Source organism: Periplaneta americana, chromosome 17 (assembly GCF_040183065.1).
Source record: "Periplaneta americana isolate PAMFEO1 chromosome 17, P.americana_PAMFEO1_priV1, whole genome shotgun sequence".
Taxonomy (NCBI): domain Eukaryota; kingdom Metazoa; phylum Arthropoda; class Insecta; order Blattodea; family Blattidae; genus Periplaneta; species Periplaneta americana.
In genome coordinates, this window is record NC_091133.1 from 92,931,106 (window position 1) to 92,941,794 (window position 10,689).

At 35.9% G+C, this 10,689-nt stretch overlaps 1 protein-coding gene across 3 annotated transcripts in view; it reads right to left on the minus strand.

The window, feature by feature from the left end:
- Positions 1–8,786, minus strand: part of retn (retained) — a 974,937-nt gene extending 966,151 nt beyond the window's left edge. For 2 of the 3 annotated variants that reach the window (XM_069816721.1, XM_069816722.1), the window contains exon 1: positions 8,222–8,406. In XM_069816721.1, the coding sequence (XP_069672822.1) occupies positions 8,222–8,257 (36 nt within the window). In that variant the 5' untranslated portion in view covers positions 8,258–8,406. Of the gene's footprint in view, positions 1–8,221 lie in introns of all 3 variants that reach the window. The other variant, XM_069816720.1, reaches the window with a different exon arrangement.
- Between the last annotated feature and the right edge of the window lie 1,903 nt (positions 8,787–10,689).

Here is a 10,689-nt window from a genome sequence, read left to right on the forward strand (position 1 = left end):
CGTAAATGGATGAACTACTTTTCTTCCCTCCTATACCTAGTAAATTGATTTGTTTGTATATTACGCCAATATCTTCGAACTCCATTCGTGGAAGGGGATAGCAAACGGCGTTGATCCAAAGGTATAGCCAGGTTAATATTAAAAATGTTAGTAAAAATAAAATGATCCCTGTATAAGTTATTGTGTAAATGTACACAAGGATTTTTTATTATACAAAATTTAACAGAATTTAAACTTTGTTAAAAATTGGATGTCTGTGAAAATATTATTCTACGTTTCAAAGATTTTATAAGGATATTTATGAGTGTAATATTAATAAATATACCATTACATAATAACAATAATAATAATAATACCGGTACATAACAATTAAATACCGATAATTTAAATTAGTAAACAGTTTTAATAATAACCCCCCTTGACGAAATCCTGCGTACGATATTGTTGTTATTATTATTATTATTATTATTATTATTATTATTTTACAGGTTATTAAATATGACTTCATCTAGCCTTCGCACATTTGACTACCTGATATCATGAATTCAAATGCAGGTACGAGAATAACTTAGGTATAGGCCTACTAAATAATAAGAAAATTGGAATTATATTTTTTCCGTTTGTAAAATGTATTCTCTATTTTAGCGGTATTTAGAAACACACATAGGCACCCTATATTTCTCGCAGAGTTACCAGATGTTCTAGATTTTAAGGGACAGTCCTACATTTAAGAAAAATTTTCATTATACATTGTAATTCGTCCACGGACGCCAATTGTCCCGTATTTTGAAACTCACTGTTTACTAATGTAGATAAGAGGATGTTGATAATAAAGCATGTGGCAATTTTTCAAGAAGTGTCCAACTTCTCCAGGTAAATAAGCTGGGTCAGGGTTTTTTTGTGAACATTTTTGTTACATTCCTGAAAAATGAATAAAATAATCATACATGTGGTTAAAATGTGACAGTAATATCGTGAAAATTTGGTGATTTTCTTTCCACCGTGTAATGTCATACACTCAAACTCAATTTTAATTGGCAAACATTTTATAGGCCTATACGGTATTGCATTTCCATCAGTCATTGTGAAATGAAGTTCTTAATATTAATAATAATAATAATAATAATAATAATAATATTAATAATACTATTAATATTAATAATAATAATAATAATAATAATATACAGTATTCCTTTGCAATAATTTTTAAAATTGGTCTTTTTAATTTTTATCGCAGAAATGAGGTTTTTCGTAGATACAGCCAAGTCTTGTGAAAATTCGCGACAAATGTAGTCATAAGTAAGTCACATTCATGATAATAACCTGAATATACTTCACGGTGCATCTCTATCACGTTTCGCGTTTATATCTAATAAAGAAAAAATCCGACCCTGTTAATACGCTTCTGTATAAGTAAACATGCTTCTAATACATTTGTACAAAGACTACATTTAATAAATCTGAGGTAAATCTATAGATTGTACAAGAGAATAGTATTCACTGAAAATTCAATTAAAGCAGTTTTCAATTTTCTATCATACTTTGAAAGTATTTTTATTCTCTTAAATTAAAATATAAACTTGGAAGTGACAATTCAGATAAATAATTGTGTACTACTGTGATCTCTATCACAACTTTCATAACCTTCCCAGTACAATATCTATTTAAGTTTGTTTTATAGAAACGATAGTCTGACTATTTTTTGTGCGCAATGGTTATGTAATTTGTTACAAAACCAATTTCTGGAAAATTAATTTTCGTAACCTTCGACAGTGTATAGCTGTACTAGAGCTGGGTATGCACCATTCAATTGTTTCATGATTTTTGCTCATATTCCCACAGATGTTAAAGATATAATTCGTATTATGTATGACGTGTTTATTGCAACTTCTTGTGTTAAAGACTTAAATGAAACAATTTCAGAATAGCACGATTATGGCAGTTCCTTTTTGTGCCATAAACCTACGACACAGGCATTTCGCTGTATTTTCCTTTAAAAATGTCAGAATCATCAACATCGAATATAATAGCAAATCTAGTAACTAACTAGTAAGTTATATCACTGAAGATTTATCATTGAATCTTCGATCTCGCTACACACCACACATGGGACTGACGTCTAATTTGAGTTGCGTTACTTCATGTTAAAATGAAACCGAGATGGTATAACTTTACAAATGTAAGTATAGCCTACCTTTAAAAATAAATATGCGACTTTTCGTATGGTTGGGGGTCAGTAACAGGTTAGGTTTTATTTGCTCAAGCTTTTAGTAGTAGGCTATGTCTTATACAATACTCTCATTTTACGAGGAATGTAGATTACAGCGGAACCCCGGCGTACACTTTCCTGCGTGACGTGCTTGCACAGGCGGGGAGCGTTTTCCGTTACTATCGGCAAATCAAGACATTTAGCGACAACAGAATAAAATAGCCTAAGTCCTCGAATTTAAATTATTACACGATTAAGTGATCTTTTGGGACTTACTTCTAACCGCGTTCGAATATTTGGAAATTTATGCTCAGTTAAAACGTGTCTTTTCCGCTTCCTCTGTAATATCACAGACTGAAGCTGTTGTTCGCCACTTTTTCATCAACTTCGAAAGGCAAGATTTTGTAGGCATGCTAGAGTCGGGATATTTACGAGCAAATCTCCGAACGCATCTTCTATAGTTATCTTTTTTTTTTTTTCCACGTAACATTCCACCAAATAAAATCGCTATTCAACTACATAGACCTACTTCATTTTCCAATCGATTATTTAATAATTACACAAGCAACAGTCACACACATGTTCCGGTACAATTCTCAGAAGCAGCTAACTGATGGGCTGTTTTGTAGAACTGGCTTCCCACGCTGCGGTCGGGAGCGCAGGAAGTCGGCCGACGGCGGAATGATGCGAAGTTTCCTCGTAAAATGAGAGCACTGTGTATATGCTTTTTGGTACAAAGGTAGGCCTGCACAAATAGATTTACCTTGAAGAAAGGAGTTGCTTTCCCGAATAGTGCAACATATTGATGTAGATTACCTCTGGGTTACGTAATTATTTAGTGTCAAAATGCCCGAGAAAATCATCGATCAGGTACATAACGCAGATATTTGAGATAGATTGAGTGGGTTTACACATCGTGTCTTTAGAGTGACGTGGTTATTTTCAATGATTTAGGTTAAGTACTTTTTTCTCCCGTACCGATATTTTGTGAGTAGCATGATCGAAGTTTCACCGATTTTTTCTTCTAATTAATTATGTACCTGTACATAACATGAAGCTCTATCCCTGCTTCTAACATAGGGCCTATTCAGATTCTTAACCATTTCAGACATTGGCCACGTGCAAATAAAAAATGCATTGCAAAAACAGTGCAAAATCCAATCAAGAATACAGAAAAGAGTGAAGAACAACCGTGCACATTCTTACGCCCTTCTACTTGTAGGAAAACGTCGCTTGAGACAATACAGAAAAAAACAAGACAATGAATAAAAAAGTTCCTACGAAAGATGGACATATTTACACTTCTCTTATCATGAATCACAAACGATTCGCTTGAATATTATAGTAACGCTACCGAGTTACAGACAGGGCCATGACTTGTTTTAATCTATCGGACGCGCTGTTATAAATGTTTCGAATACATTACAACCTAAATTTAACTTGTTTCTCATTCTATGAATTCGACTATGAGAAAGCTTCATTGTCTTTCTCCAGAACTTGAACAACATGTACTAAACAGACTACTATAATATGAGATTCAAGACGTTGGAATTCGCATACACTGAATGTCTCTCACACATGAATCACGATCAATTTCGCAGAAGACAAGTTTGTAATCACCGTTCACATCACGATTGGGATATTCCAACTTTTATATAAATTAACGGCTAAGCTATAATGATATAGGCTACGATAGTCCTATAAATCAGTGAATAAAAGAGGAGTGTTTCGTAAAACTTGAGATCAAATTTGTACTAAAACGGCTTAAATAACGAATCTATGGACTGTTGTATCATATTTCTGGAGAACTTTACTTTTTGGCCACATTCTTGGCTTTTTTTTTTTTTTTTTTTTGATCTACTTGAACTAGAGGACAGATGATTCTGTAATAACTGACGTACTGTTTTGTAGGTTTCAATTGTCCAAACGCAGATTCATCAACATGCGGGTCTCCTCTTAAAAACAACAGAAAACATTGCATTGGTAAAAGATAAACATGCATGCTGTTGACTGATTTCTAACCTATGAACAGGACCTCAAAGTTGCGGGCAGTAGCTACTGCTGTGTACAATGTGTAGGCTACATACGAGTAATTCACGTCTCTAGGCTATGGGTATTTAATAAATAAGGGAAAGAAATAATAATAAATATCAATCTCTTATTGCAAACTACGATTTTTTAATTACTGTTGCAAGTCATCAAATTACAAAATTGCATTATGATAACAGTTTCAGTTTGTGTTAAATTCTGTTGGGAGACAAGAAGGCGGTTCAGTATCTGTAAGGTCAATGTCTGTTTTAATCTCAGTGTTTTGTAAATAAAAATACTATAAATAAAAATATTGGTATAACCATTAATAAAAGCACGTGTTGTTCTAAAAAAATATACCGAGTTCACACCGTCTCCAAATTAATTAAACAATATAGAATAGAACAAGATCGGAAATTCGTAAAATCTATGTAGTTCTATTTCAACTTGTCATGAAATTGGTTTTAAAGGATACCGTTTATATACTTTGTATTACTGTACTGTCTGTGTTCGAATTCATAAAAAAATATAGAGGTGGGGGAATTTTTCGTTGGCATCCTAATTGAAGAGTCCACTGCAAGAATGATGGATGTCATTTGAAATACATTTTGCAGGAGAAGCAATTGAAAGTTTGAAATGCTTAGCGCTCAAAGCTTAATTGAGATTTTCCGATCATTACTGGACAATGACTATCAGTGTTAATGCCATATAACTCTCTATGTACATTCTATATGTCTTAAGCTATGCATTGACAGTCTTGGTTCACTTTCGATAAAAAAAGTGACATCCATCATTCTTGCAGTGGACTCTTCAATTATTTTGATCATTTTTTTTAATTATTCATAGTCTATCAATAATTACGCTATAACATACTCTGTTTTGAAGTTTATTGTTAAAACGCTATGTATTATTATTATTATTATTATTATTATTATTATTATTGCCGACCACACCACCTCATTCTAGTGCAGAGGTCATGGAAAGCATGAGGCTCTACCTCCATGCCCCCCCCCCCAAGGGCCTTCATGGCATGTTATGGGGATACCTCTACATTATTATTATTATTATTATTATTATTATTATTATTATGATTATTATTATTTGTACCACACGATGCGATACATCATTTAATAGCTAGGGCCTACTAGATAATTCACAAATCAATCACAAAATCGCATTAAGAAAACAACAGCAGCAACAAACGTCTATGATTTCAGGCATAATTCTTAAAAAAAATAATAATAAAACAGTCTAAAATGTTTTCATGTAGACTACTATTTTCGCACTAAAAGATAACCGTTCACTAAATGTTGACATCCAGATGTTTACAAACGAAATTCAGATTTAGCTCACTAGAGGAAATTCATTCTAGAAGAGGAAATATTTTGATGGCCGCACAGAGAATAAAAATAAATTTCGGAAACGCAATTTCAGGAAAAATATCGCTATTTATATCGGTGCGGTACGAATAATCATCATGATCATGATCATGATCATCATCCTCAAGGTTTGGGCCATTTGGTCCGTTCCTTCTCAGAGAAATTGATCTTCCCATCTATTATAAGGTCTACCTATACTCCGTCGTCCAACTGGGTTATAGTTCAAAAGTAATTTTGGGAACCTATCTTCATGCATTCGTTCAATATGTTCTTTCCAATCTTCTTTACATTGTAATAATTTTGTCATTGAGGTTAAAAATCTTAAGTTCAGCACGTATGTCTTCAGATCTTTTATGATCTAAGAGGGTAAACCCCGCAACCAATCTAAAAAATCTCATCTCTGCAGCCTCTATCTTCCTTCTGTCTGATTTATTCAAAGTCCACGGTACGGATAATATTAAAATAAATACATATTCAGAGATGAGATTTTTTTCCCCCGGTTGGGAACGAACACAGAAATGCAAAAATTGGGAAAAAATCCGGAAGGGGGCAAATTCCCCAGCTACCCTCACTGAAACACTGATTACTAATGACTTACTTACTTACTGGCTTTTAAGGAACCCGGAGGTTCATTGCCGCCCTCACACAAGCCCGTCATTGGTCCCTATCCTGATCGAGATTAATCCATTCTCTATCCTCATATCCCACCTCCCTCAAATCCATTTTAATATTATCTTCCCATCTACGTCTCGGCCTCCCTAAAGGTCTTTTTCCCTCCGGCCTCCCAACTAACACTCTATATGCATTTCTGGATTCGCCCATACGTGCTACATGCCCTGCCCATCTCAAACGTCTGGATTTAATGTTCCTAATTATGTCAGGTGAAGAATACAATGCGTGCAGTTCTGTGTTGTGTAACTTTCTCCATTCTCCTGTACCTTCATCCCTCTTAGCCCCAAATATTTTCCTAAGCACCTTATTCTCAAACACCCTTAACCTATGTTCCTTTCTCAAAGTGAGAGTCCAAGTTTCACAACCATACAGAACAACCGGTAATATAACTGTTTTATAAATTCTGACTTTCAGATTTTTCGACAGCAGATTGGATGATAAAAGTTTCTCAACCGAATAATAACAGGCATTTCCCATATGTATTCTGTGTTTAACTTCCTCCTGAGTATCATTTATATTTGTTACTGTTGCTCCCAGATATTTGAACTTCTCCACCTCTTCAAAAGATAAATTTCCAATTTTTATATTTCCATTTCGTACAATATTCTGGTCACGAGACATAATCATATACTTTGACTTTTCGGGATTTACTTCCAAACCTATCTCTTTACTTGCTTCCAGTAAAATTCCGGTGTTGATTACTAATGACTATAATTAATTCATCGAAATTTATCAAACATCTAAGTTAAGTATAATACAATAATGCGGGAGGGTCACGGGCCACAGATAGGAACCGAAAGCCGGCCGGCCGGCGAGTATACCGGCTGGTCACATGGCGAGAAAGCGCGGCTCGAGAACCTTCTTCATGCTTGGAACGAAAGCATCAACCACGGGCGAAATTCCCCGCCAAGGTCCGGTCTGATACTGCATACACATGCTTACACGCTTCATTCCACCGTATTACCACCCCCGTTTCGAATACGTCGTTCCTTCTGCTGTTACGTTACAAAGACTTCCTGCCTGGACTGCTTTTCAACATATAATACGAAACCGCAATGATTAGAGGAACGTTTAAGAGGATATTACTAAAATGTGGACATTGCATCGGTAATGGAACAGTGATGTTCATGTCTGACATATTGCTAATGGGGTCGAAAAAACGTTTTGAGACACACGACAATCCATGTTTATTTTCAGAAAGATTAAGAAATTTTTCATAATCTAAGACCAATTGTGGTTGGACATTTTCACACGCTTTCATACGAGAAAATATTTTCTTAGTGTTATCAGAGCGATACGCTTTATAGTTCGGCGAAAATAATAACTGGGACGTCTTATTTATTCAGTCACGAAGGAAAAACTGCCACGTGGATGACGTAATATAAAATTAATGTAAACAAATTTAATAATGTCAATCAAAACAAACCATTTGCTAAGAATCTCTAGCACTCTTTTAGAAACAAAATAAATGAAAAGGTTATAAAATGTTATTAATTTCAGCAATTTTTTAAATAAAATTTCCCCGATTACGTTAGTACTAAATCATGTCGAATACAAGTTTCTCTACACTGCAGTATAATAATTATATTTGTAGGAAAACAGCTGACGGCTAAACTTCGGTTTACGGTTTCTTCTTTCCCCCTTTTCCCCCAAAATTCCTACGTTGTGCACACAAAATACAGTGAATTGCTGGCACTGAAAAGTTACTTTTCGGAAGTGTGATGATCCGCATTTGACAAACACAGACAGAACTGCTCTTTTAGTCTTTTAAGATAAATTGCTGGCAGTGAGGTAACAGTACACAATTCACGGGATCTACGCTAAGCTAAATATCACTGCCAAACTATACGACGATAAGTTTTTTTTTTACGAAATTAAGGTATACGTTCACAAAACGATCAGCGTATAAAGATATGAAGAACATAAAACTCACCACGCTTCCATCGACGTCGCTGTCGTGGGGGTCCATCTGGTAGACTGGAACAGGTTCTCTGTTTTTGACCCGAATTTTGACTGGTTTTTAGGGTAACACCCACACACGTTAAAAAAGAAAAAAATCAGCAGGCCCTTTGCAAATGATAACTGTTAAAACTTCGCACAATATCTCTACCACCGCGTTGAACAACGCGAGTGAGATATCAAACAGAAAAAAAGATGAAATCTTGATTAGGTTATGTGTCTCATTCACTAGATTCCTTGTCCTCTAAAGACACAGACATGTGAATAAAAAAAACCATGAACTCGTATATATGAAAAACACGGACGAGGTCTTCGTTCGGATTCACAGCACCAAACACAACACAAACAACAAAAATCTGTTGAAATCAATGCTGGCAGGCGTCGTGGTCGTGGTGGTGGTGGAGTTTATTGTTGTTGTCCAAGAGTTGTCCGGGGCAAACTGGTCACGCGCTGTAAACACACCGAAGCTAACCCACTCTATGAGTAGGATTGTCAGTGAGGAGGCACGGAATAGCATCTATCTCGGCTGCAAGCTTACCCTCCCTCTTCGTACATCAAACTTATACCCTCCCTCCCGCCCGGCCCATAAAACCCTGATCAACCGCTTATTACACTCCGACATGCATCTATGTGTGTGTAATGCGCCAATCGAATCACGTGCAGGAGGAGCCTGCTCTGATAGGCCTGGCTCCAGAAGGCGGGCCGCGCTCTTCTTTTTTTTAAGCGTCCGATCGCTCTGCCAATCACAACGATCCAACGATATGTATACGCGCCTCGGATACAGCTGCGTCTGGCCAATGGGGAGGCAGCAAGAAGTTGCAGCGCAATGTTCGATTGTTCGCGCAGGCGTGCGTTTTATATCGTAGCAACGATTACAATGAACAAATAAAAGAAATGATTATCATGCATAGGAACTTGGCTCGACACGAAGGGTCATATAATATATGTTTGTACTTGTGCACACCGTCCAATAGGAGACTGAAGCGTTTATAGACTGCAAGGGTAACGGTTTACTTGTATTCAAAAGATAAGAACGTCCCATTATCATGCACGGTGTGACTGTCGTACGGTTCAACGCTCGATGTATGTCCTTTCTCTACCTCTTGTTGCACCGTTTATTATTTCGAGAGTTCTTCAGACTTTCCGCCAGTTATTGCAAGTTACTGGCTTCAGCATGAATGCACGTGAGTTCAATCCCATATTTCCTTCAACAAAACCGATATCAGTGGCGTAACGTCTCTTTTAGCTCCGGTGATAATAAAGCATTCTGTGTTTGTTAAAACTGTAAGGCCCGGTTTCTTCAACCTTCGTTAAAATGCATCAAACATAGCGTTAATTAACTGTAAGTTAAAAGTACGAATTGCTGTTAAAAATATTGCGTTTCTTCAAATTTACATTTCACGTTTTAACATTCTGTTTGTTAACTCTCTGTTAGGACCAGAGATTCTAGAGTTTAACCATAACCTATAACCAAGTATAGGCTCACTTCTGTTTTCTGAACTCTGGCAATTGTGATTCTCGCTTGTTTCCGTTGTTTGATTCAGAGAGAATAAAAGTCTTTCTATTCTCTCAGGTTTGATTTCTGCTTCTTTCCTCGTCTGTATCACAATAACGTGGAGAGGCGTATTGGTATTGCTGTTATGAAATGGAAAACACTGGAACAAAAAGAAATCGTGGGACTAATTTCTCTTCGTTCGAAAGAAACCTTCTGCTGGAAATTATTTCGCAGTATAAACCAATTAATGAGAATAAACAAACAAACGAATCTAAGTTGAAAGCGAAAAGTTGGGCTTGGCAGAAAATAGCCTATACCTTTGTATGAACTTCTGGTCTGTCAAATCACAGAAATCATCCGCTCTGTTTATGTATTCATGGATATCATTTTCTAAATAATCCAGATATATAAGTTCAGCATCTAACGCACCAGCCATATTGGATACTTCTATGCTAACAGAAAGTTAAATGATTTAACTGCATGAAATTGGGCAGTTAAATTAACATAGGTTTTAACAGCCTGTTAGTACTAACTTAACAGTTGAAGCATTTCTTCAACTGTTAAGTTTACAGTTAAAATGGAATAACACACTGTTATAATTTAACAAAGGTTGAAGAAACCGGGCCTAAGTTTTATATGTAGGCCTATTTACTGGTAATCAAAATGAACTATCTGCATTAATGAATAGGATCTTTGACTAGTTCCGAGTGGATATTGAATAATAATAATAATAATAATAATAATAATAATAATAATAATAATAATAATAATAATAATAATAATAATAATAATAATAATAATCCGTGGCGCTACAGCCCGTGAAGGGCCTAGACCGACCAGCCGGATGCTGGCCTCACGCCCACATGCCGAAGCAGAGGTGGACGATCATCCAACCAGAATGGAGGTATCGTGCGGTTAGCACGATGATCCCCCCCAGCCGTTATAAC